Source organism: Herpailurus yagouaroundi, unplaced genomic scaffold, assembly GCF_014898765.1.
Source record: "Herpailurus yagouaroundi ecotype Mexico unplaced genomic scaffold, PumYag 139, whole genome shotgun sequence".
NCBI lineage: Eukaryota > Metazoa > Chordata > Mammalia > Carnivora > Felidae > Herpailurus > Herpailurus yagouaroundi.
Window position 1 is genome coordinate 13,596,344 of NW_024412394.1, and position 25,092 is coordinate 13,621,435.

A 25,092-nucleotide genomic window follows, 5' to 3' on the forward strand; every position below is an offset into this window, starting at 1 on the left:
TCAAGTTTAGTCTTGGTAACTAAATTCTGGAATTCTATTGGAGTAGGGTGGATGGAATTTACTGTGTTTTTTTGATCCCTTCAGGATTGAAACATGTCCCAGTTGGTTCTAACTGGCTCTACTACTTACTAGGTGAAATGTTTTGATGTGTACTAGGGGTCATAACCTCAGATACCCTCCTGTATCACCTTGGGATGAAGCCCTAACCAGAAAAGTTCTCATTATAATAAGGAACGCTGTTGCATAATTGGGGTTCTGCCACACCAACATTCTGTAAATCCAGTATATTGAGATACAAACATTAGTAACATATTTTCTGATTGTAGAAACTGTTCGTTTTAGGAGGTGTAGAAAGTACAGAGAATAAAGAAGAAGAAAAAAGATCTGTAAACTCCAGAGTGGTTATTTTGATGTATTTCAGATCTTAAAAAATAAATATATTTCACAGATTTGGTTTATACTTTACATGTAGCTTGGTCTTTTGCCTTATTCATTTGAAATTTCATTGTTCATATTTTCCTAAACTATATCGTCTCTAATTGAGTCTTATTCCCTTGTATGGTTTTACTGTATTTGATTTAACTAGTCACCTGTTGTTTGACATGGATTGCCTAAGGTGTGTGTATTTTTATGATTAAAATTTTGCTCTTCAAGCTACATAATTTGGATTTTTAATAGAAAAATAAGAAAATTGCAAATAATGCAAATGAGGAGGAAAACTTACCCAAAGTTATTACCTGTCATTGTGATATATATCTTTGCAAACTTTTTTTTGTGGTATATAAACCAGTGTGTGTGTGTTTTATACAAAAGGGAAATCGTATATTTGACACTTTTTTATCTTGATGGTAGTATTGTGAATATGTGTCATTTTGTTCTGTTTCTTTTTAATACAGTAGCCTTATTATTCTGGCTGTAGTATTAATTAGTTTTTTTAAAAACCAGGTATTTGAGCAATTTAGAAAGTGAAAGAAAATAAAAATCCAAGTTTCTCACCACTCAGAAATAACTATTAACATTTTTGTTTATGGATTTCTATATTCAAATTTTTTAATCCTTCCCCCCCCCCCTTTTTTTTCCTTTTTGGAAAAAATAAGATTGTGTGATACATGCCACTTAATATACCTTTCATTTATCACGAACATCTTTCTAGGACTACATTACCATTATCCTCACTGATGTCAGAATTACTAGACTCTTGCTCTTTATAGCATTACAAAAGACAGATTATATTTGTACATAGTTATCCTGTTATTTATTAGAATTGACATACAGGAAAATGGACTTTTTTGGATGTGTGCAGTTCTATTAATTTTGTAGTGACCATCTCTTCTCCCTCCTGTGGCAACCAGCTGTTCTTCATAGATTTATCTTTTTGAAAATTTCATATAATTGGTTTGTACAATATGTAACCTTTTGAAATTGGCCTAATTTAATGTAATGCTCTTAAGATTTGTTCGTTAACTGTATCAATAGTTCATTTTTGTTGCTGAGTAGTATTTCATTACATGACTATACCACAATTTTCTATCCATTTGTCTATTGAAGGGTGTTTGTTTTTCTTTTCCTGGTTTGTAGCACTTATGGATAGAGCTGCTGTAAACATTTGTGTAGAGGTTTTTATGTGAACATGTATTTTACTTCTCCAGAGTATATGTAACTAGGAGTGGGATTGTGAGTCATATGGAAATGTGTATGTTTAACTTTATAAGAAACTGCCAAACTCTTTACTGGTGTCTGTACTTTTTTTTATTTTTTTTGGTATTGCTACCAGCAATATTGTAGATTTCCAATGGCTTCACATCCTTTTTAGAATTTTTTATTTTAGCCATTGTGATAAATATTTTTTACTTACCTCATTGTGTACAGTTGGGAGAGTTCATCATTAAATATTTGGTAGAATTTGCCAGGAAAACCATCTGGGTCTGGAGATTTCTTTTTCTAGAGTGTTTCCAACTACAAACTTAAAAAAATTTTAAAAGTAGTTATTCAGATTATCTGAAACTACCAAAGCACCAAAACTTTGAGGCTTAATGTTTTTTAAAATAAAAAAATTTTTTTTAACATTTATTCAGTTTTTGAGAGATGGAGATAGAGCATGAGTGGGAAAGGGGCAGAGAGAGATAGAGACACAGAATCTGAAGCAGGCTCCAGACTCTGAGCTGTCAGCACAGAGCCCAACACGGGGCTCAGACTCAAAAATGGTGAGATCATGACCTGAGTCGAAGTTGACACTTAACTGACTGAGATACCCAGGTGCCCCAAAACTTTCAGGTTTTCTACATGTGTATGTTGTTTACAGTTTTCCTTATTATTATTGTTTTTAATGAGTATAAAGTCTTTAGTGATGGTGTCTCTTTTTATTCTTGATATTGGTAATTTGGGTCTTCTCTTTTTTTTTCTTAATCATTCTTCCTAGAAATTTATTAATTTTATTGACCTTTTAAAATGATCAATTTTGGTTTCATTGATTTTTCCCTATTTTTCTATTTTCTCTGTTTTTATATCCTATTTCCTTTAGTTGTACATTTTATGATTTCAGATTTTATGTTTTCTCCTAGCCTATGAATTATACTTAGAATTTTTTTAGGTATTTGCCTTAAAGTTTGCTATATATATTTATAACCAGTCTGAGTTCACCTTTATTTATTTATTTTTTAAAGTTTATTTATTTTGAGAGAGAGACACAGACACGGGGAGGGGGGGTGGGGGGAGAGAGAGACAGAGAGGGAGAGAGAGAGAATGAATCCCAAACAGGCTTTGTGCTGATAACAAGAGCCTGACATGGGCTTGATCCCACAAACCATGAGATCATGACCTGAGCCAGAATCAAGGATCGGTTACTTAACCAACTGAGCCACCCAGGCGCCCCCTGAGTTCACCTTAAAATAGCACTGCACAACTTCACATGTAATGCAAATACCATAGAGTATTCCTAACTCTTCCTTTGTCCTTTATGAAGTTGCTGTCACTTATATTATTAGCCTGTCGATGTGCAATAACCAGTAAATTATTATTTTAAACAGTTATCTTTTAGATTAGTTATGAGTAAGAAAAAGCATTTTGTTTTACTTCCATTTATTCCTTTTCCTTCACTCTTTTTATTAAGAAAAAATATTTAATGGTTGATACGCAGTGTTATATTAGTTTCAGGTGCATGACATAGTGATTTGGCAATTCTATATATTATGCAGTTCTCACAGTGGTAAGTGTAGTTGCCATCTGTCACCATACAATGTTATTACAATATTACTAACCGTATTTCCTATATTTTTCATCTCTGTAACATATTTATTTTATAACTGGGAGTTTGTACCTCTTATTCCCCTCGCCTGTTTTGCCCATCTCCCATCTCTTTCCCCTCTGGCAGCTGGCAATTCTCTGTATTTACAGTCTTTCTGGATTTTCCTTTTTTTTTTTTTTTAAAGATTCCACAAAGAAGTGAAATCATATGGTATTTGTGTTTCTTTGACTTATCTCCATTTTAGCATAATTCCAGGTCTATCCCTGTTAATGTAAATGGAAAGATCTCATTCTTTTTTTTTATGGCTGAGTAACACGCTGTTATCTATCTCTTTGTTTATACATATATGCATATACGTATATATACACACACACACCACATCTTCTTTTATCCATTCATCTATCAATGGACACAGGTTGCTTCCATATCTTGGCTATTGTAAATAATGCTGTAATGAACACGGGCTGCATATGTCTTTTTGAATTAGTGCTTTTGCTTTCTTTGAGTAAATATTCAATAGTGAAATTACTAGATCATATATTCTTTCTATTTTTAATTTTTTGAGGAACCTCCATACTGTTTCTTTTTTTTTTTTTTACAGTATCACCAATTTACAATCCCACCAGAAGTACATGAGGATTTTTTTCTCTATCCTCATCAACATTTGGTATTTCTTGTCTTTTTGATTCTAGCTGCTCTGACTGGTGAAAGGTTATAACACATTTATTTTTAACACTGGTTTTGATTTATATTTCCTTGATATTTTGTTATTTTGAGCATTTTTTTCATGTGTCAGTTGGCCATCTGTATGACTTTATAAAAATGTCTCTTTAGGTATTCTGTCCATTTTCAAAACTGGATTCTTTGTTTTTTTGGTGTTGAGTTGTAAGAGTTGTTTATATATTTTGGCTATTAACCCTCTTGTTGGATAAATCATGTGCAAATATCTCTTCTCATCCAGGAGGTTGCATTTTCATTTTGTTGATGACTTCCTTTGCTGTGCAGAAGCTTTTTACTTTGGTAGTCCAAATAGTTTGTTTATTTTTTATTTCCCTTGCCTGAGGAGACCTACCCATAAATATGTTATCAGGGCCAGTGTCAAAGAGACTGCTGCCTGTTTTTTTTTTTTTTTTTTTTTTTTAAGGAATATTCTGGTTTCAGTTCTCATATTTAAGTGTTTAAACCACTTTATTTTTCTATACATTGTAAGAAAGTGGTCGAGTTCTATTCTTTTGTGTGTAGCAGTCCATTTTTACCAACAGCATTTATAGAAGAGACTCTTTGCTCCACTGTACTTTCTTGCCTGCATTTTTGTAGATTAATTCATCATATTTCATCATTTTGTAGATTAATTCATCATTATAACTTTCCATTTGTGTCATCTGTAGTTTCTTTCTTCAGTGTCTTATAATTATCACATTATAGGTTAGTCACCTTCTTGGTTAAATTTATTCCTAGGTATTCTATTCTTTTTGGTGTAATTGTAAATGGGATTGTTTTCTTAATTTCTCTTTCTGCTGTTTTGTTTTTAGTATATAGAAATGCAGCCAACTCCTGGATATTTATTTTGTGTCCTGCAACTTTACTGAATTCAGTTTTTCTCAAATCTTTTTGGTGGAATCTTTAGAGTTTTCTATATATAGGGTTATGTCATCTGGAAATAGTGACAGTTTTACTTCTTCGTACCCATTTGGTACCTTTCTTTTATTCCTTTTTCTTGCCTGATTGCTATAGCTAGGATTTCCAGTACTGTTTTGAATAAAAGTGGCAAGAGTAGGTACCTTTGTCTTGTTCCTAATCTTAAAGGAAAAGCTCTCAGTTTTTCACCATTGAGTATGACATTAGCTATGGGTTCATTATATATGGCTTTTTTATGTTGAAGTGTGTTCCCTCCACACCCATTTTGTTGAGAGTTTTTATCATGAATGGATGTTGAATTTTGTCAGATGCTTTTTCTGCATCTATTGAGATGGTCATATGGGATTTTATCTTTTATTTTGTTGATGTGATGGGTCATATTGATTGATATTTGGATACTGGACCATCCTTGCATCTCTGGAATAAATCCCATTTGATCATGGTGAGTGATTCTTCTAATGTATTGTTGAGTGAAATTTGCTAATATTTTGTTGAGTATATCTGCCTCTGTTTTCATCAGATATAATTAACCCATAGTTTTCTTTTTTCATAGTGTTATTGGTTCTAGTATTACGGTAGTGCTGTAAGCTTTTCTTCATTTTTTTTAAATAGTTTGAGAAGAATAGGTATTAACACTTCTTTAAATGTTTGGTAGAATTCAACCGTGAAGGCATCTGGTCTTGGACTTTTGTTTATTGGAAGTCTTTTGATTACCAGTTTAATTTTCTTAGTTGTCATCAGTCTGTTCAGATTTTCTATTTTTTCCTGATTCAATATTGGAAGAATGTATGTGTCTAGGTATTTATGCATATCTTCTAAGTCGGCCAATTTGTTGGCATATAAATTTCTGTAGTAGTCTTTTATAAATCTGTGGTCTTGGTTGTCACTTGTTTCATTTCTGGTTTTATTTACTTGAGTTCTCTTTTTTTCTTGATGAGTTTGGCTAAAGGTTTATCATTTTGCTTATCTTTCAAAAAGCAGCTCTTGGATTCATTGATCTTTTTTATTTTTTAAAAAATATCATTTATTTCTGCTCTGATTTGTTATTTTTTTCCTTTTAACTTTGAGCTTTGTTTGTACTTTTTCTACTTCCTTTAGATATAAAATTAAAGTATTTAATTCAGATTTTTCTTGTTTCTTTTTTTTTAATTTTTTTTTTTTCAACGTTTATTTATTTTTGGGACAGAGAGAGACAGAGCATGAACGGGGGAGGGGCAGAGAGAGAGGGAGACACAGAATTGGAAACAGGCTCCAGGCTCTGAGCCATCAGCCCAGAGCCTGACGCGGGGCTCGAACTCCCGGACCGCGAGATCGTGACCTGGCTGAAGTCGGACGCTTAACCGACTGCGCCACCCAGGCGCCCCAGATTTTTCTTGTTTCTTAAGGTTGACCTTTATCTCTGTAAACTTCCTTCTAAGAATTCTAAGTTGGAAGGTTTTTTCTTTTCATACTTTAGTGTTCTCTACTCTTTTTTTCCTAAGTTTATATATTTATTTTTGAGTGAGAGAGAAAGCAAGAGTGGAGGAAATCAGAGAGAGAGGTTGAAAGAGAGAATCCTAAGCATGTTCCACACTGTTAGCATGGAACCTGATACGGGGCTTGAACCCACAAACCATGAGATCATGACATAAGTCGAAGTCGGACACTTAACTTGACTGAGCAACCCAGGTGCCCCTACTCCACTCTCTTTTAAGTCTGCTATAGTTCTTATCCTTGTTCTTCTATACGTAAGTTTTTTTTTTTTTCTTTCTTATGGCTTCTTTCAAGAATTTGTGTTTGGTTTTCTGCGTTTGCATATGTTATGCTTAGGTGTAGATTTTCCCACATTTATCCTGCTTTGTATTCTCTGAACTTCCCATGTGTGTGGTTTGGTGTATGATAATAATTTTGGAAAATTCTCCATTATCTTTCTTTTCTAGCACTCTAGTTATGCATATATTTTATCTTTCGAAATTGTTGCACCCTTCTTGGATTTCTGTTCTATTTTTTTTTTTTTATTAAAAATTTTTTAATGTTTATTCTTGAGAGAGAGAGAGAGAGTGCGTGCGAGCATGCATGTACTAGTTGGAGAGGGGCAGAGAGAGAGGGAGACACAGAATCCAACGCAGGCTCCGGACTCTGAGCTGTCAGCACAGAGCCCAAGGTAGGGCTCGAACTCAGGAACCGCAAAATCATGACCTGAGCCGAAGTCAGATGCTTAACTGACTGAGCCACCCAGGCGCCCCATTGTTTTATTTTTTTATATTATTTTTTTCTCTTTACATTTTGGTTTGGGAAGTTTCAAATGACATATTTTCAAGTTTGCTGGTTCCATCCTTGGTGGTGTCTAGTCTGGTGATGAGCCCACCAATGGCATCCTCTATCATTTTTGTTTTGTTTTGTTTACTTTCCCAGCTTTTATTTATGTTTTGTGCTTCAAAACACTTGGAGATTTATGTTTTTGCTTAGATTTTAGACCAAAAGTATTATCTGTAGTGAAGGAAGGTGTAGGGTGGGTAATTATCCTCATCATATTTCTAGAAGAAATGAAGAGATGGGTAAGAATTATATTTGAGTTTTATTTTAGGAAATACTCTTTTTCGTAGGCTGTAACTAACTAGGGTCTATAACATTATGTAGAGCGTACTATAAAAAGGAGAAATATGCAGAGCACACCACTGTATCTATGTGCAACACAATAAAATTCGTCACAATTCTTACCACTCTCCTGATTATCTCATAACTTGAGAAGTGACATAATAAATCAGTGATTAGACAATGGTTACAATGTACTGTGACCATAGCATAGCACAGAGCTATGTTTAGTCCACAAATTTTTTTCATTTACATTTGCTGGGAAAAAAAAACCTGGCCTTTTAATTATACTGATGAGGTTTATTTTGTTTCAAAATTTTTACATATTTCAAAATGGCGTCTAAAACTGTGCCTGTCCAATGGTGATGGTAGGCTTTTTGATTTTCTTTTCTTCTCTTTTCTTTTTTTTTTTTCAACGTTTATTTATTTTTGGGACAGAGAGAGACAGAGCATGAACGGGGGAGGGGCAGAGAGAGAGGGAGACACAGAATCGGAAACAGGCTCCGGGCTCTGAGCCATCAGCCCAGAGCCCGACGCGGGGCTCGAACTCACGGACCGCGAGATCGTGACCTGGCTGAAGTCGGACGTTTAACCGACTGCGCCACCCAGGCGCCCCGAGGTTTCTGTCTTTTCTGTTTTTAATTTGTCACTTGTGTTACTGAGAATACTTTGCATGTTGTAAACACTGTTCTGCTTTTCTCAAGCTTTTCTTTAGCTTTAGCTCCTGTAATTTTTGCCCACAATTCTTTGTGTTCCAGTTTCTTTTTTTTTCTCTTTTTGTCTTTCATCTTTGGAGCTAGTAAGGTTGTCGAAAAGCATTTTTAGGGGCGCCTGGGTGGCTCAGTCGGTTAAGCGGCCGACTTTGGCTCAGGTCCTGATCTCGCGGTCCGTGAGTTCGAGCCCCGCGTCGGGCTCTGTGCTGACAGCTCAGAGCCTGGAGCCTGTTTCAGATTCTGTGTCTCCCTCTCTCTGACCCTCCCCCATTCATGCTCTGTCTCTCTCTGTCTCAAAAATAAATAAACGTTAAAAAAAAAATTAAAAAAAAAAAACCTATTCTTAAAAAAAAAAGAAAAAAAGAAAAGCATTTTTATGTCCATTAGGGATTTCAGCATGTTGTATACGAATGCTACAGTTGTCGAATTCAGTGTTCAATGGAGATTTTTTACATACTGCGAAATGCAATTGTCAGCATTTTGTTAATATTTCCTCAAAGAATGTATTCATCATTACAGCAGGATGGTACCCTTTCTCCAACCTAAAACTGAGAACTGGGTACATACTTGGATATCTGCTTGCAAAGGGCTCTTCACTTCTTTTGAACTGTGTTGGTTCAGTGACATCTAAGATTTCTTCAGTTTCTTCTGAAAACATCATCTCTTTCTGACTGCATGTTTTTGGCCAGAATTTCAGCAATCCTATAATCATTGGTTATGTTAGTGTTGTATCTTTTCTTCAGAAAGTATACAACACAGTAGGCTAGGTGAGCATGAGACAAAGCTAATCCTTTTGCAGTGTGGTTAAGAATAAGAGCCATCATTAGAAATATGTTCTGTTTTCAGTGGTAATCGCCTAAAGCCATTGATAATACTACTAATATTTTAAGGAGTTCAGCAACAGCTTTGAAATGTGTATCATACATAAACCTGAGGAAAATGTTGTTAATTTGTTTTCTTATGAATGCTCATAATCCAAGAAATTTCCGATAAATTCAGTGTAGAACAGTCTTCAGGAAGTCCTATTCTGTTAGGTATCTTCACTGTTGAAAAGCCCAGGAACTGTTTTACAAATTTCTGGCCAATACATCACTTTGTAATGCTAGGCTAGAAAATCAGAACTCCAAAAATCTTAAGGCAGACACCAATTGTATGTGAAGCCAAGAGGCCTCGAGTTCATCCTTTTCTGGATCAAAATCTAGATTATCACTTGGAGGAAGAGTATAGAAGATGTTAGCAGTGATCATTTTTACTTTTATCACAATACACTGATTCAACAAATTACTTCACAGTTAGTTGAAACATACTCCATCAGTTCATTCAGTCTTGCTCTTTTAATTTTGTTGATCTTCAAGGCTGAAACAGAACCCATGAAATCAAACAGATACAACACCGATGCAGCTCTGACAGAAAGCTCTCGTTCATTGGAGGTGGCGTCTTTGAGTTGGGGCAAGGAGTGCCCCTCTGCCTGTTGCCCTTGCTGTGGAGCTGTCAGGAGCCCTGGGAGCACTTCTGCCTCTGTGCTGTGCATACCATTTCAGGATAAAGCTGACTGCTTTCTCTGAGGCCTAGATGGCAGTGCCAGCAGCTTCCATTAGTGGTGATTACCAGGACATTTCCACGGCCCTGGTGCTTAGGAGGGCTACTTGCACAGAACGGGCAGTGGCAGAGGGAAGAGGTGGGGAGAGGTACAGAGAGCTTGTGTCCCTTTGCCCGGTCCCCTTCCCCCAATGTAATTCTCTCCTGGGCATTGGGGACCTTTTTGCTGCCTGTCAACCCCTCAGGGCCATATCTCAGTGCTGGAAGTTTCCGGTCCCTGCTTCTCACGGAGCTCCAGGGGCTGAAGGAGGCAAGGATAGGGGAGGAGAGGTTTGAAAAAGTTGCTGATCCTGGGCATGGAGGTCCAGTGGAAGGGAGCCTGAAGTTCAGGAAACTGAGGCAAGGGCTCAGGGGTGTGGATGCTGAGCATGCCACTTGTCCCTTCAGTTTAGGTTGCCAACCCACTGGCCAGCATCTCAGTGGCTGCTGCCAGTGTATCCTACCTTTGCTTGGAACTTCCTGCTTATGGGTTGCCATTGTGGATCCCCTCCAAGACACCACAGTTGCCATGGTGCCCACTTTTCCCTTTTAGCACTGACCCCTCATTTCCTGGAGCAGTGACATGCTACCTGGCATCCTTTATTTCTGTTAGTGATTTTTAGTTTTTTCATTTCCTTTTGATTTTAGAATTTCCATCTGCTTACTTTTCCCATCTGTTCTTGCTTCTTGTCCCCCCCCTCCCTTCCCCCATTATCATCCTTAACATTATTAATCATAGTTATTTTAAATTCCCTATTTGATTACAAAATAAGTGTTATATTTGAGTCTGGCTCTGATGCTTGCTTTGTCTTTGTTTTTTCTTGCCTTTTAAAAGCATGATGTATAATTTTTTGTTGAAAAGTTTGACATTATATGTTAGGAAATAGGAACTGAGATAAACAGATCATTAGTGTGAGATTTTAAATTAATCTGTCCTAGAGTTGTATTGTGTTTAATATTTGCTGTAGGTATAGGTACCAGAGGCTTATTTCTTTAGTGTCCATTTTTGTCTCCCTGGCTGTCTTTGTGCTTTCCTAACAACTCCTCAAATGGAATCTGCACCAGGCAGTAACTCTTTCAGCAGTAATTAACTTACTGTATTGGAGCCCCCCTGGTGTGGTGGTAAGGTGTAGAGGAGAGAAAGCATCCTATAATCTTATAATTAAATCTCATACTTTTTGTGGGTTTGTGGCCTGGGACTGTGATCTTGATAGGTCTTTCTTAGGTCCCTCCCCCCCACACTGTCCTCCATCCCTCCTGTGAGACAGAAAGGTTAAGAGAGGACCAGACTCAGAGAAATGACCTTTCCACAGGTGGATAAAGTCTTTTCTGTGGAGATTAAGTCTTTGTTAGGGTGAATGCTCTGTTTCCTGTTTCACACTGACTTCTTTGACCTTCTTCCCTGCTGGAAGCACAAGGAGATCTTTATGGACTCTTCACTCTGAGAATCTGGTGATGTTCCTGGAAGTAAACTCCACAAAAATGGGTGACTCCCCTAAGACTGTGGTTCCCAGAAATTTTCTCAAAAATACCATTTAAGTCCGTTGACTGATGAATGGATAAAGAAGATGCGCGCGCACACACACACACACACACACACACACACACATATATACATACATACAATGGAATATTACTTGGCAATCAAAAAAATGAAATTTTGCCATTTACAACAATGTGGATGGAACTGGGATGTATTATGCTAAGTGAAATAAATCATAGAAAGACAAGTAGATGACTTTACTCATGTGGAATTTAACATACAAAACATGAACAAAAGAGAAGGAAAGCAAAATATTGTAACAACAGAAGGAGAATACAGAGAATACAGAGACTCTAAAATACAGAACAAACTGATGGTTGCTGGTGGGGTGTTGGGGGGGAGCGTTAAGGAGGACACTTGTTAGGGTGAGCACGGGGTGTTGTATGTATGTAATGAATCACTAAAATTTATTCCTGATATTATTATACTATATGTTAACTAACTTGATTTAAATTTTAAAAATAAATAAAAAATAAAGCAGGGGAAAAAATACCATTTAAGTGTTTGTAGTGGATTAACTTTTTGCCTCCAAAATGATATGTCCAGGTTCTAAGCCCTGGTACAATAATGTGGCATTATTTGGCAATGAAGTCTTTGCAGACATAACTAAGGATCTTAAGGTTGTATGGTCTTGGATTTAGGATTGACCATAAATCCAGTGAGTGGTGTTCTTATTAAGAGTTAGAGGAGGGAGATTTGAGACACACAGAAGGGCAAGGTCATGTGCAGATGGAGGCAGAGGTTGGAATTATGCAAGCTAAGGAATGCCAGAGATTTCTGGCAGCCTCCAGAAGCCAAGACACAAGTGTGAAGCAATTCTTTCTCTGAGTCTTCAGAAAGATCCAACCCTGTTGATAACTTGATTTTGTACTCTGGCCTCCAGAGCCATAAATGTGAAAGAATAAACTTCTATTGTTTTAAGTCACCTAGTTTGTGATTGTTATGATAGCCCTGGGAAACTCATATAATGTTCCTATCAGTTTATAGTTCCAGTTGTTTGTGTTTGAGGTGATCCAGTAGTTCTTGCCTCTCCATATCCTGAGCTGGCAGTTTGCCTTGTGTCCTCAGTTGTATGGTGGGCCCAAGAAAAGCCACTGACTTTCAGTTTGCTTAGCTTTTTTCTTGTTGTAAGGGTGGGAGTGATACCATCCAAGTTTTTCACATGTTGGAGCTGAAACTGCAAGTCCACTATTTTTTGTTTGGCATTTTATACTTATTATCTTAGTGATTACCACGTGCATTATTAGGTTTTAAAAATGTACAGTTAATTAATACACAGCCTGTTCTTCATTCCTTCTTGCTCTGAAATTCCTCCTAGAACTTTTTGTCTCCTGCTTAGTCTAGACTGTTTCTTATATTTGTTGCACGGTTGCTATCTTAGCACTTTTCTCACTCTCTGGGATTGGCTCCACTATTTCTTGGATTTCATGTCTTCTTCTCTTTTGTTTCTTTTTTTTTTTTTTTTTTTTTTTTTTACTGGATAACATCATGTAAGGTTATATGTAGGAGTTAATTTCCTTTTCCTTGCCTGTGTGAAAATGTAACACCCTTGTCTGCTGATTTGGCTGACCGTTGGAATTCATTTTCCTTTAATACTTAAGTGGCCTTGCCTTTTTATTTTTCCTGTAGAATCTGGTGTCCTTAATGAGAAGTCTTCTGATGATTCTCATTCTTTTGTAGACTAACTCTATTTCCTTTCAGACACCCTTCTAGGATATTTTTTATCTTTTTTATGAAATTTCATCTAGATGTACTTACTTTTTGTTATTGTGCTGGATTTTCACAAATCTCTTTATTTTTGCAGATTTGTTTCCTTTAAGCTTTGGAGTATTTTCTTGTATTATTTCATTGTCAGTTCTCTATTTTCTGTCTTTTTTTCTAGAACTGTTATTTGGATGTTGAATTGTCTGGATTGATCATCTGTCTTTTATTTTTTATATTTTCCTTATGTCTTTTTGCTTTACCTTTTCTGGAAAACTTCCTTGGATTTTGTCTTCACTTCTCCGAAAGAAAAAAAAATTAATGGGGCACCTGGGTGGCTCAGTCCATTGAGCATCCAACTCTTGGTTTCAGCTCAGGTCATGATCTCAGGGTTCCTGAGTTTGAGCCCCGCATGCATTGGGCTCTGTGCTGACAGTGTGAAGCCTGCTTCGGATTCTATCTCCCTTGTTCTCTGCCCCTCCCCCACTTGCGCGCGCGCGCGCTCTCTCTCTCTCTCTCAAAAATAAAAAATAAACTTAAAAATTAATGAGACATGCTGAAAGACACAAATTTCCAAACCTTTTTTATTTTCTCATTTTTTTTCATAGCATTTGGTGCTGACTTTATGAACTTTGTTACATCTCTTGAGGATACAAATTTGCACGTTTACATTTTTTTATTTTGAAATGATAAGTTATAGAAATAAGTACAGTACAAAAAATTTCTCCCTGACTGATGCCTTTATCCTGAGTATTTTAGTGTGTATTTTCTACAAACCAGGATCTACTTAATCACAATCCAACCATAGACTTAAATAATTAACATTTATTTATATATGTATGGACTCTGGTTTCTTTATTCAACTGGATATGTTCTGTTACTGTCATTGTTTATTCTGGTGCTCAGATTGTCCTGGTTTGGCCAATAAGAGCCTTTTTGATATTACTTCTTTCTGTCCTTTGGCATCACCTTATCTTTCTTTAACTTCCTTGCTTTGTGGCACAATTCTGTACTTCTGCTTATCTTGTACTTTTCCTGCTTCAGAGGCGGAATTGCCTGTCTTCCCAAGGTTTCCTAGTTCTTTTTTTTTTTTAATTTTTTTTTTCAACGTTTATGTATTTTTGGGACAGAGAGACACAGAGCATGAACGGGGGAGGTGCAGAGAGAGAGGGAGACACAGAATCGGAAACAGGCTCCAGGCTCTGAGCCATCAGCCCAGAGCCTGACGCGGGACTCGAACTCACGGACCGTGAGATCGTGACCTGGCTGAAGTCGGACGCTTAACCGACTGCGCCACCCAGGCGCCCCTTCCTAGTTCTTTTTAAGAGAAAGTGGTGTTTACAGGATCTGTGCATTAGATTGCGCATTGCTATTGGACTTTGCTGGTTTTTTAAGAGGACAGCTGGTGTGTTTATGTGTATGTGTTTCATGTGTGTGTTTGTGTATTGAAAACCATAAGTACATGGTGATACTTCTCATTTAGCATTACAGGATTGAACCTAGCCTTTTCTCCCTTATGTTTGCAATTCCCTTCTCTGACATAGAGAAACTTGACTTCCATTATCCTTAATATATTTACTTATTTAATCAGTCCCCTGGATTTAGCCAGCCTTCGTCCCTGTTGTCACTCTTCACCCTCACCCTTGCATGGACACCCTCTTCTGCTTGGGCTATTAGTCTTCATTCTAGGTTGCTTTACCCTTCTATACCTCTGCATGGAAATCTGCCCTCCCACCCCCCATCTCCAATACCATTTGGCCTTTGATATCCCTCACCAAACTACTCCTCAGCTTGGATGCCCTCTCCACTGTGCTTGGGCTCTGATACACCTTGTCAAGTTGCCTTTGTGTAGATGCCCTCCTCACCTTGCTTTAGAGTGCTGATATGCTATACTAGGAAAATCCCCTTATGTGGATGCTCTCCTTACCATATTCTGGCCCTGCCTCTACCCCTACCCCAGTTTTGGATACCTTTTACTTTTTTACATTTTTTGGTCTTTGATTCTCATACCAGACACCCCCACCCGGGCTTTTCCCCCTTTCTCCCACTGTACTCTTCTATACCTAATGACTTTAGGACTAAATTGTTTTGGAGAGTTGAAAGGGGGGAGGTGGGTATATGTTTCATCCAGGAGTAATTTTTCATTTTATTATGGTTTTTCACAATTAACTATTATTTGTTCATATTTATGAATAAATAATAAATAACAAGCTGGGGGGACTATTTATGTAGGTAGGACTTACAGCTTTAGTTTAGAATCATCAGGCAGGGAGCTGAGCTTTGCTGTGGAGACCTAAATTCTGGGAATCAGTAGTCCTTTCTCTAAGAATGAGCACTCATCTATAGGAGCTTTACTAGTTTCCCCAAACTGTATGTGTGTGTGTGGGGGGGGGTGGGGGAGCAGCCGGGGAGTTGGAGGATGGAGATTAATCCTTTAGTTTTCGGCCTTCAGAGAAAAATGCCTGCCTACTTAGCATTATTGTCTTAGAGCTTTTGTTGTTGACAGTGGGTGTTAGCTCTTCCATGTAAAGATAATTCCCTATTTTCATTTCTGCGTTTCTCATGAGCTTTCCTTTTCTGAATTTTTAGCCTTTATGGGATTCTGCAGGGCAGTGTGGTATCTCAGTTATAGTTTCCTGAAGTTCTCTGGACTTTCTGTTCGTGGCTTTGTTAGTTAGTTATGGATCCATTTTCATAAGTTTGAAAAATTTCTTTCTGGCTTTCTTCTCAGGTTGGGATGTTTTCAGCTGTAAATAGAAATCCCATCTGAAATTTACTTAACAGTTGGGGCACTTGGGTGGTTCAGTCAGTTGAGCATCCCACTTGGGCTCAGGTCATGATCTCATGGTTCGTGGGTTCGAGCCCCTCGTCAGGCTCTGTGCTGACAGTTCTTAGGGAGCCTGCTTCTGATTCTGTAACCCCCACTCTCCCTGCCCCTCCCCTTCTCGTGCTCTGTCTCTCTCAAAAAAAAAAAAAAATTAAATTAAAAAAAATTTTCTTAACAGTTAAAAAACTGCTATAACAAGAAAACTAAAGGTATTGTAGCATAGGGGTTGGTTAATTTGGCAGTTTGATCGTTCTAGCAAAGATCCAGGTCATTTTCTTTTTTTTTTTTCTCTCATCCTAAACTTTTTCTTAAGAAAGGATTGAGACAATCTCTTGGTCTTTTTCTTGTCTTAAATAGTTATGGCACTTTTGGGCATTACATTCTCATTGACGAACATCCAAAGTCTTCAGAAGGACTTATTTTTCCTTGTGTTTTGTTTTTAAGGTTGGATAAAACTTTCCCAGAACCCCTGCTCATATCTTACTGGTTAGAGTCCATCCGTCACATGTGTATTTGAAAAACAATCTGTGTGTGTGTGTGTGTGTGTGTGTGTGTGTGTGTGAGAGAGAGAGAGAGAGAGAGAGAGGGAGAGAGAGAGAGAGAGAAAGAGAGAGAAAGAAATTACTCTAAATAAACTTATCTTTAGACCTTTGCCTCTTTGACCAGCAGCATTTGATATCTGGGGCCTTTTCAGAATCTGCATTTAAGTAGGAGTCAACCAGATAATCTCTGCAAGTCAACAAGATGACTTGATTGTACATTCGTACTGGTCTAAACTAGTAAAGACTTAACCCCTGGGACTGAGAGAAACCTCATTTGTGAAAGTGTACAGGGTCTCAAAATACCTGATCAAAATCAGGGTTCAATAAGAAGGGAAAAAGGAGGAGGGAATCAGTGTCTGCCCATAATCCTTCCCCCCCGCCTTTTTTTTTTTTTGGTTGTAGCTCTGTGTGTGTGTGTGCTTTTTAAAAATAATACTCATAGTAGGAGAAAAAGATGAATGGAGGTATAGCTAGTCTATCATCTTGAATATGAAATCTGTTATAGCTTTTCTTGTATTGAACCTTGTAAAATATTAATAGTATGCATATATGATGTCCTGTAATCTAAAATTCTATACTTAAAGGTGGTAAAATAGATCCTTATTAATCTTTACTTAAGGGTGTATTCATTTTCTATTGTTTAGTAACAATATTGCCATAAACTTAGCAGCTTAAAACAATACACATATATGATCTCACAATTTTTGTGTTTCAGTAAGTCTGGGAGTGACTAATTAGGTACTCTGCAAGGCTGCCAGCAAGGTGTTGGCCAGGTCTGGGTTCTCTACTGGGGGAGGATCTGCTTCCAAGCTCACCTGGTTGTTGGCATCATTTAGTTCTCTCTAGGCTCTGGGACTGATAGCCTCAGTTTTTTGCTGGTGGTTAGCCAGAGACCTTCATCAGTTTCTCCATAGGTCAGCTCATAGCAAAACAGCTTGCATCTTCAAAGCCAGCAAGGGTGAGAGATTCCTAGCAAGATAGACATCGTAATCTTACATCATTATATACAATCCATCATCTTTGTCATATTCTGTTGGTTAGAAGTCAGTCATAAGTCATGTCTACAGTCAAGGAGAGGGAATTGCACAAGGACACGAATATCAAGAGATTGGGCGGGTGTCATAGGGACCACTCTAGAGATTGTCTATTGCAAACAATGTATACATCTGACCATAAAAACACCTGATGATATGAATTATACATTGTATTCAGGCTTCTACTTATAATTTGTACTGTACTTTATACTAAGGCATTTGAGAAATTTGCTGATGTAGCCAAATATTTAAAATCATTGAAGGAAGCCTTGATGCTATCTTTGTAATGTTGTCGTTAAACAGGTTCCTTAATTTTAAGTTTATTAATATGGTTTATTATATTTCATGAATTAAATTTTAGACGTTTATTTTTCTTTTTTTAGTTGACTATATCGTAGAGTATGACTATGATGCTGTACATGATGATGAATTAACTATTCGAGTTGGTGAAATCATCAGGAATGTGAAAAAACTCCAGGAGGAAGGATGGCTAGAAGGAGAATTAAATGGAAGAAGAGGAATGTTTCCTGATAATTTTGTTAAGGTAAGTACTCTCACCTAAATTTTTAGCTGTTGCCTCATAGGATTTGATCTTTAACTTTAAGAAATACATGTATTTTAAAAACTAAAATGTTGAAAGTGAATTTTTACTCTACAGTTGTTTGGTGCCTTGGTGGATTATAACACTATGTGTATGTATGTGCACATGTGTTTATGTGTGTATATATGTATCTATTTACTTGTCTTTTTATAAAAATAAATAGTACTTTGTGTTAGGGTAGCACTTTGTAATTTACAAGGTAGTTTTGCTGTGTACATTCTCATTTGAGCCTTCAAGCCTTATAAAGTAAGTAGGGTGGGTGATGACCCCATTTTTAAATATGGTGACATTACAGATGAGAGGTTAAATGGCTTACCCAATGTTGGCTAGCTAAGATCGAGAATCTGAACTGAAATCCGGGATCATTTACTTAAGTCTAATTGTATCTTGTTGCTTTTGCAGCCCCTTTGCAAATATCTTAGGTTCCTATTTTAAGTGTCAGCCCTGTAGCAGTTATTGATCAAAGTAGGAGTGTGTTTCCAACTAAGTACCAAACATTCCTTTGTTAGTGAATATTCAGTCACTTCCCCCCAGAAACAATCAAGATTCTTAAGTCTTTTGCAGACAGAGTTCTCACTAGTTTAGGGAAGGAAAAAAAAAAGTAAAGAATATCTGTATATTTATGCTTCACTTATAATTGCCTTGGTACCTCTATTAGTTTTCTTATGCTTACTTACTACTGGCCTCTTTAGATTGATTCTGAGTTCTTCTGGGAAGGCTAGAATGTGTCTCATTTTTTTGTCCACCTTATATAGTAATTGTTACCAATACCTGCACACTGTGGATATTTAGATAATATTTGTTCCCTGAATAGATTTGTATTCAGTTGTGGTTTTACGTCTAAATATGAACTCATACTGTAATGCTAATTGATTTCAGAGAAGGTGAACTAACTATATGCTACCTAAATACATTTTATCTCTTGAAACAACTGAGAAAGGCTATAGTAGGGATTTGAACTTGTAATAGGGGAAGATTGCTTTTGTTTTTATTTTTTTGTTTAATAAATTGACTTATTTCTTATAACCTAAAATGGAGTGTAATGCAGATACCTTGGTAATTGAATAGAATAAATGGATTTAAATATGGTCAAGTTCTAGATTTGTCCCTTGATGGTCATTTGATGTAGTTGAAACCACATAATTTATCTGTTTTCTTATCCTTAAAATGGCATATTTATAGTCAGTATATGGTAAGCCATGACATTGCTCTCTCACCTCTCTCTCTTTCTCTGTGTCTCTTTAAAAAAAGGAAAGTGGTTTTTTTTTTAATTAAAAAATTTTTTTTAAATTTACGTCAAAGTTAGCATATAGTGTAACAATGATTTCAGGAGTAGATTCCTTAGTGCCCCTTACCCATTTAGCCCATCCCCCCTCCCACAACCCCTCTTCCCTCAACAGAGTAACCCTCTGTTTGTTCTCCATATTGAAGAGTCTGTTATGTTTTGTCCCGCTCCCTGTTTTTATATTATTTTTGCTTCCCTTCCCTTGTGTTCATCTGTTCTGTGTCTTAAAGTCCTCACATGAGTGAAGTCATATGATATTTGTCTTTCTCCAACTGATTAATTTTGCTTAGCATAATACCCTCTAGTTCCATCCACGTAGTTGCAAATGGCAAGATTTCATTCTTTTTGGTTGCTGAGTAATACTCCTGTGTGTGTGTGTGTGTGTGTGTGTGTGTGTGTGTGTGTGTGTACACATATCTTCTTTATCCATTCATCCATTGATGGACATTTGGGCTCTTTCCATACTTTGGCTATTGTTGATAGTGCTGCTATAAACATTGGGGTGAATGTGTCCCTTCAAAACAGCACACCTGTATCCCGTGGTTAAATGCCTAGTAGTGCAGTTGCTGGGTCATAGGGTAGTTCTATTTTTAGTTTTTTGAGGAACCTCCATACTGTTTTCCAGAGTGGCTGCACCAGGAAAGTGGCTTTTTAGAGAAAGTATGTTGAAGTAATAGAACACTAAAGAAAAATACATGAAATGTTAAGTATTAATATAGCTTTAAAATTTTTTTTTTCATTTTATTTATTTTAGAGAGCATGATCTGGAGAGAGGGGCAGAGGGAGGGAGGGAGGAAGGGGGGCGGAGAGAGAGAGAGAGAGAGAGAGAGAGAGAGAGAGAGAGAGAGAGAGAAAGAATCCCAAGCAGGTTCCACGCTTAGCATGGATTAATCCCATGACCCTGGGATCATGACCTGAGCCAAAATCGAGACTTGGATGCTCAACCGACTGAGCCACCCAGGCGCCCCTATATAGTTCTGTTAATTGTGTGCTGATATATTGTCCCAGTAGTGGAGATGACTATCGTAGGACTCCATTTTGAAATATATTTTACTTTCTTGTTTCATGACAACACTAGAACTTGAGTTTAATGCACTGCCTGAGAATGGAGGATGCAGTTTGAGTATGCTAAATAATGGAGGGAAGCATAATCTGGGATTAAAAAGTAACCACAGGATACCAAATTAGAATGGGAGACATAAGTATGAACTCACGTTCAGTTTAAAGTATGTATCAACACATACAGAAACTGTGTGTGTGTTAACACTTGGGTTAATGCACGTCCATATATTTCTCAGCTGTTTCCACTGAGAGGGCCTAGAAACAGTGACATACAGTAGCAGCAACTATCCCCAGTTACCAGATTTCGCTTTCTAAATCTTATTCTCCAATAAAAGAAGCAGGGCTCCTTAGACAAATAGCTGATTCTAGGGCTGGAGCAAGGAAAATACATGATGACCCCAGACCATCTTGTATGTAGTGCCAGAAGGTAGAGAAGTGCTCAAAAAAACCCCCACAAAATGATGGCCCATGTGAAAGCAGCATTAGAGCCAATCTAAAGACTTTCCAGGCTCAGCTTCCAGTGTCCAGAGCTGGACTAATTTAAGCAACAGAATAACCTAATACTTGATAATTACCCAAAGAGGAGCATAAATATACGTAAGCCCGTGCTGATATAGATAAGTGGTTGAATAAATAAGTGAATGGAAAAGAAGGAATAAATCTCAGGGAATTATTTCAAATATTTGTAGATACTTCCTTTCCCTCCATCCCCTCCCCTCAAAAACATCCTGTAGGATGGGCCGGAGTGAAAAATAGGTGGAAAAGAAAAATAGTAACTTCACAGTGGAGAAAACTGGCAAATACTACCATAACCAACTGTTAAAAGCTAATATCATCAGTGATATGTTGATATCATGTATCCTCTTTACCTCTGTGATACTTATTCTTCCCCCAAACCCATAATCCCAGTCTAAGCATGAGGAAAAGCATCAAACCCAAATTGAAGACAAACTACAAAATATGTGACCAGCGCTTAAAGAAAATTTCAAGGTCATGAAAACCAAGTAAAGGCTGAGAAACTGATGTTGACTAGATGAGCCTAACACGACATGTGATCAAATATATCGTGGTATCTTGGGTTGGAATCTGGAACAAAAAATGGGTATTAGTGAAAAAGCTGATGAAATCTTCATAAAGTCATTGGTTTAGTTTTGACAAGTGTAATATGGTTATGCAAGATGCAACATTAGGAGAAACAATGAAGGGGATATGGGAGCTCTGTGTACTACCTTTGTAATTCTTTCAAGTTTATTTTTGAGAGAGCGCATGAGTGAGTGTGGGGCAGAGAGAGAGGTTGAGAGAGAGAATCTCATGCAGGCTCCACACTGTCAGCACAGAGCCCAAAGTGGGGCTCAAGTTGACCTGAAGTGGAGCTTGGGCTTACCCAAAGTGGGGCTGGAACCATGAGATCTTGAGCCGAAGTCGGATGCTTAACTAACTGAGCTACCCAGGCACCCTGAAAGTTAAATTTTTATTGAAAAATTAGCCAGAGGCAGTCAATAGCAGTAGATAATTAGATAGTTGACTTCAGATGTGAAGATTCAAGGGAAAGTTGTAATTTATAATTCACTGCCCACCTGTAAATAAGCCTTTTATGCCTAATGTACTGTTACTTTTAAAAAAAATTTTTTTTTCAACGTTTTTATTTATTTATGGGACAGACAGAGACAGAGCATAAACGGGGGAGGGGCAGAGAGAGAGGGAGACACAGAATCGGAAACAGGCTCCAGGCTCCGAGCCATCAGCCCAGAGCCTGACGCGGGGCTCGAACTCACGGACCGTGAGATCGTGACCTGGCTGAAGTCGGACGCTTAACCGACTGCGCCACCCAGGCGCCCCTGTACTGTTACTTTAAGATATGTATGTTATTTGTAAATCTGAGACTATGAAGTGGGTGGTAGAACTACTGAGGCTTCAAAATTCACATCCCTGTTATAGTTTCAGATAGCTATATTGAAGGGCATTGATATTCCAGTTGGGCTGGAAGGTTAAATCATTTTTGCAGACTATTGAAAACAGACTTTATAGACACTAAATTTGTTTTGTGACAAACTGTTCATTTCATTGTCTCTTTGCAGTTATTTCATCTTTACTTGATTTAAAAAATATTTTACAAAGAATGTAGAACAAGGATCCATGAACTTAGGTATAGAATGTTATCATTTTGTCATTGTTGCTTTAGAGTGTTACTTTTATAATAGAACATTACAGATAAAATTGAGTTCTTTGTTACCTCCTCTTATCATTTCCCTCTCCTCCCAACCTCCATATTCTGAAATTAAATGTATCCTTCTAATATATATTTATCAGTGCATAAACAAATAGTGTTTTGTGTGATTTAGACATTGACATAATTATTGTGTCATATTGTGACTTTTTAAAATTTAATATGCCTTTCAATGTGATACATAACATTGTGTTTTTATGACACTGTGCAGTTAGCTCATAACTCTTTGGTAAATAGAGGAATGATGTCGGGACAATGAGAAAGCCGTGTTGGTTTATTTTCTAGGTAAAGGGAGCTGTGATAAAGAATGTAAAAGTATCATTTAGTGAGAAAGGGATAGGCTTTTAGCTTGGCTGCTTGCACAAACAGGAGTGCTTTTAGCTTTTAAATGAAACCTTTTCTTTCTTTCTTTCTTTCTTTCTTTCTTTCTTTCTTTCTTTCTTTCTTTCTTTCTTTCTTATTTATTTATTTGTTAATGTGATCATCTCTACCTAGGTATTTTTCTCAAAGTTGAACAGTCCTAGCATAAAATGTTACAGCTTTTAACTCCTGGTGCTTACCTCCTCTTGTCTCTGCATCATCTTAGTACCCATAAACCAACCTATCTACTCTATTGTTTTTATGCATTAATTTTTTTAAAATTTATTTATTTATTTTGAGAGAAAGAGACAGCTATTGGGCAGAGGCAGAGAGAGAGGAGAGAATCTCAAGTGGGTTCCATACTGTCAGCACAAAGCCCAGCGTGGGGCTTGAACATGAGATATCGTGACCTGAGCCGAAACCAAGAGTCAGACTTAAGTGACTAAGCTACCCATAGGCGCCGGATGCATTGTTTTTTTTTTTTAACGTTTTGTTTATTTTTGAGACAGAGAGAGACAGAGCATGAATGGGAGAGGGGCAGAGAGAGAGGGAGACACAGAATCGGAAGCAGGCTCCAGGCTCTGAGCCATCAGCCCAGAGTCCGACGCGGGGCTCGAACTCACGGACTGCAAGATGGTGACCTGAGCTGAAGTCGGACGCTTAACCGACTGAGCCACCCAGGCGCCCCCCAATGCATTTTTAATAGCTATAGAGGAATCCATTTGTCACGACTGTTTGGGCAGTCTTAAGTTATTACCCATTTTCCAAGGTTTCAGTTATTGTTATTTATTTTTACTTTCATTTTTAGTGCTCAGGTTCCAAACTTGTATAGGTTTAAAGTGGTATGCCCCAAACCCTACTTTCTTTTTCTTTTTCCTTTTCCTTTTCCTTTTCCTTTTCCTTTTCCTTTTCCTTTTCCTTTTCCTTTTCCTTTTCTTTTTCTTTTTCTTTTTCTTTTTTTTCTTTTTCTTTTTCTTCTTCTTTTCCTTCTTTTCCTTCTTTTTCTTCTTTTCCTTTTCCTTTTCCTTTTCCTTTTCCTTTAACTTTTTCTTTTTCTCTTTCTCTTTTTTTTCTTCTTCTTCTTCTTCTTCTTCTTCTTCTTCTTCTTCTTCTTTTCCTTTATATTTTCTTTTCTCCTTTCCTTTCTTTTCTTTTCTTTCCTTCCTTCCTTCCTTCATAATCACTGGTATTTTTCGTGTGTTTGATTTCGCAGAATCAGTAGTATTTTAGTGTGTGATTCCCCCCACCCCCCGGAGGTTAGATGTTTAGGAATACATGTGTAGTTTTATAGTAGAGATTCCTTTTTAACAGTCACATAGTATTCCATTCTAGGTCTTTACCACATTTTATAAATATTTAGAGCATTTTCTTTTTCTTTCTTTTTTTTTTTTTTCTTAGCTATTGAAAACAGTGCTGTGGTGAATATCCTTTTGTAGGTTATATACATTGCTGAGAATTTGCTGCATCGTAGGGTATGCCCATATTCCACTGTTTTAGACATTGTACAGTTTCTCACTAAATAATTATACCATTATATTTAAATTCCTACCAGTAGTATGAGTACCTTTCTTCCATGTTCTTATAAACATTTGATACCATCAGATCTTTTATTTTCTTTTTAATCTTATAGATCTATAGTAGTATCCACATGTTACAGTGTTTCATATTTGTGATTACAAGGGAAGTTAGATATCTTTTCACATTTACTGGCCACTTAAATTTCTTTTCCTGTGTCTAGCCTGTTCAGATATTTCTCTCCATTTTTCCATTGAGTTCTTGCTCATTCTCATTGATTTGTAGTACTTCTTAACTGTGAATACTGTGAATTCTTACTGTGAATTCCATATTGTGAATACTAGGCCTTTGTCTTCCTTCTGCTTATGTGTCTTTTTCTCTTTCATAAGTGCTTTTATTTTCTTTATCTTTTTGTTATTTATTTTTTTAAAAATTTACATCCAAATTAGCATATAGTGCAACAATGATTTCAGGAGTAGATTCTTTTTTTTTTAATGAGAATTTAATTTTAATTTTTTTAAAATTTACATCCAAATTAGTATATAGTGCAACAGTGATATCAGGAGTAGTTTCCTTAGTGCCCTTTACCCACTTAGCCCATCCCCCCTCCCACAACCCCTCCAGTACCCCTCAGTTTGTTCTCCATAT

At 37.0% G+C, this 25,092-nt stretch overlaps 1 protein-coding gene and 1 pseudogene across 1 annotated transcript in view; one reads left to right on the forward strand and one right to left on the reverse strand.

The window, feature by feature from the left end:
• The window catches only part of CD2AP (CD2 associated protein), a 142,751-nt gene that overhangs the window by 19,375 nt on the left and 98,284 nt on the right, over positions 1–25,092 (forward strand). The window contains exon 2 of the mRNA XM_040473713.1: positions 17,778–17,938. Coding sequence (XP_040329647.1) covers positions 17,778–17,938 — 161 coding nt within the window. The remainder of the gene's footprint in view (positions 1–17,777; positions 17,939–25,092) is intronic.
• LOC121029551 (serine/threonine-protein phosphatase 2A 56 kDa regulatory subunit alpha isoform-like) lies at positions 8,562–9,435 on the reverse strand (annotated as a pseudogene).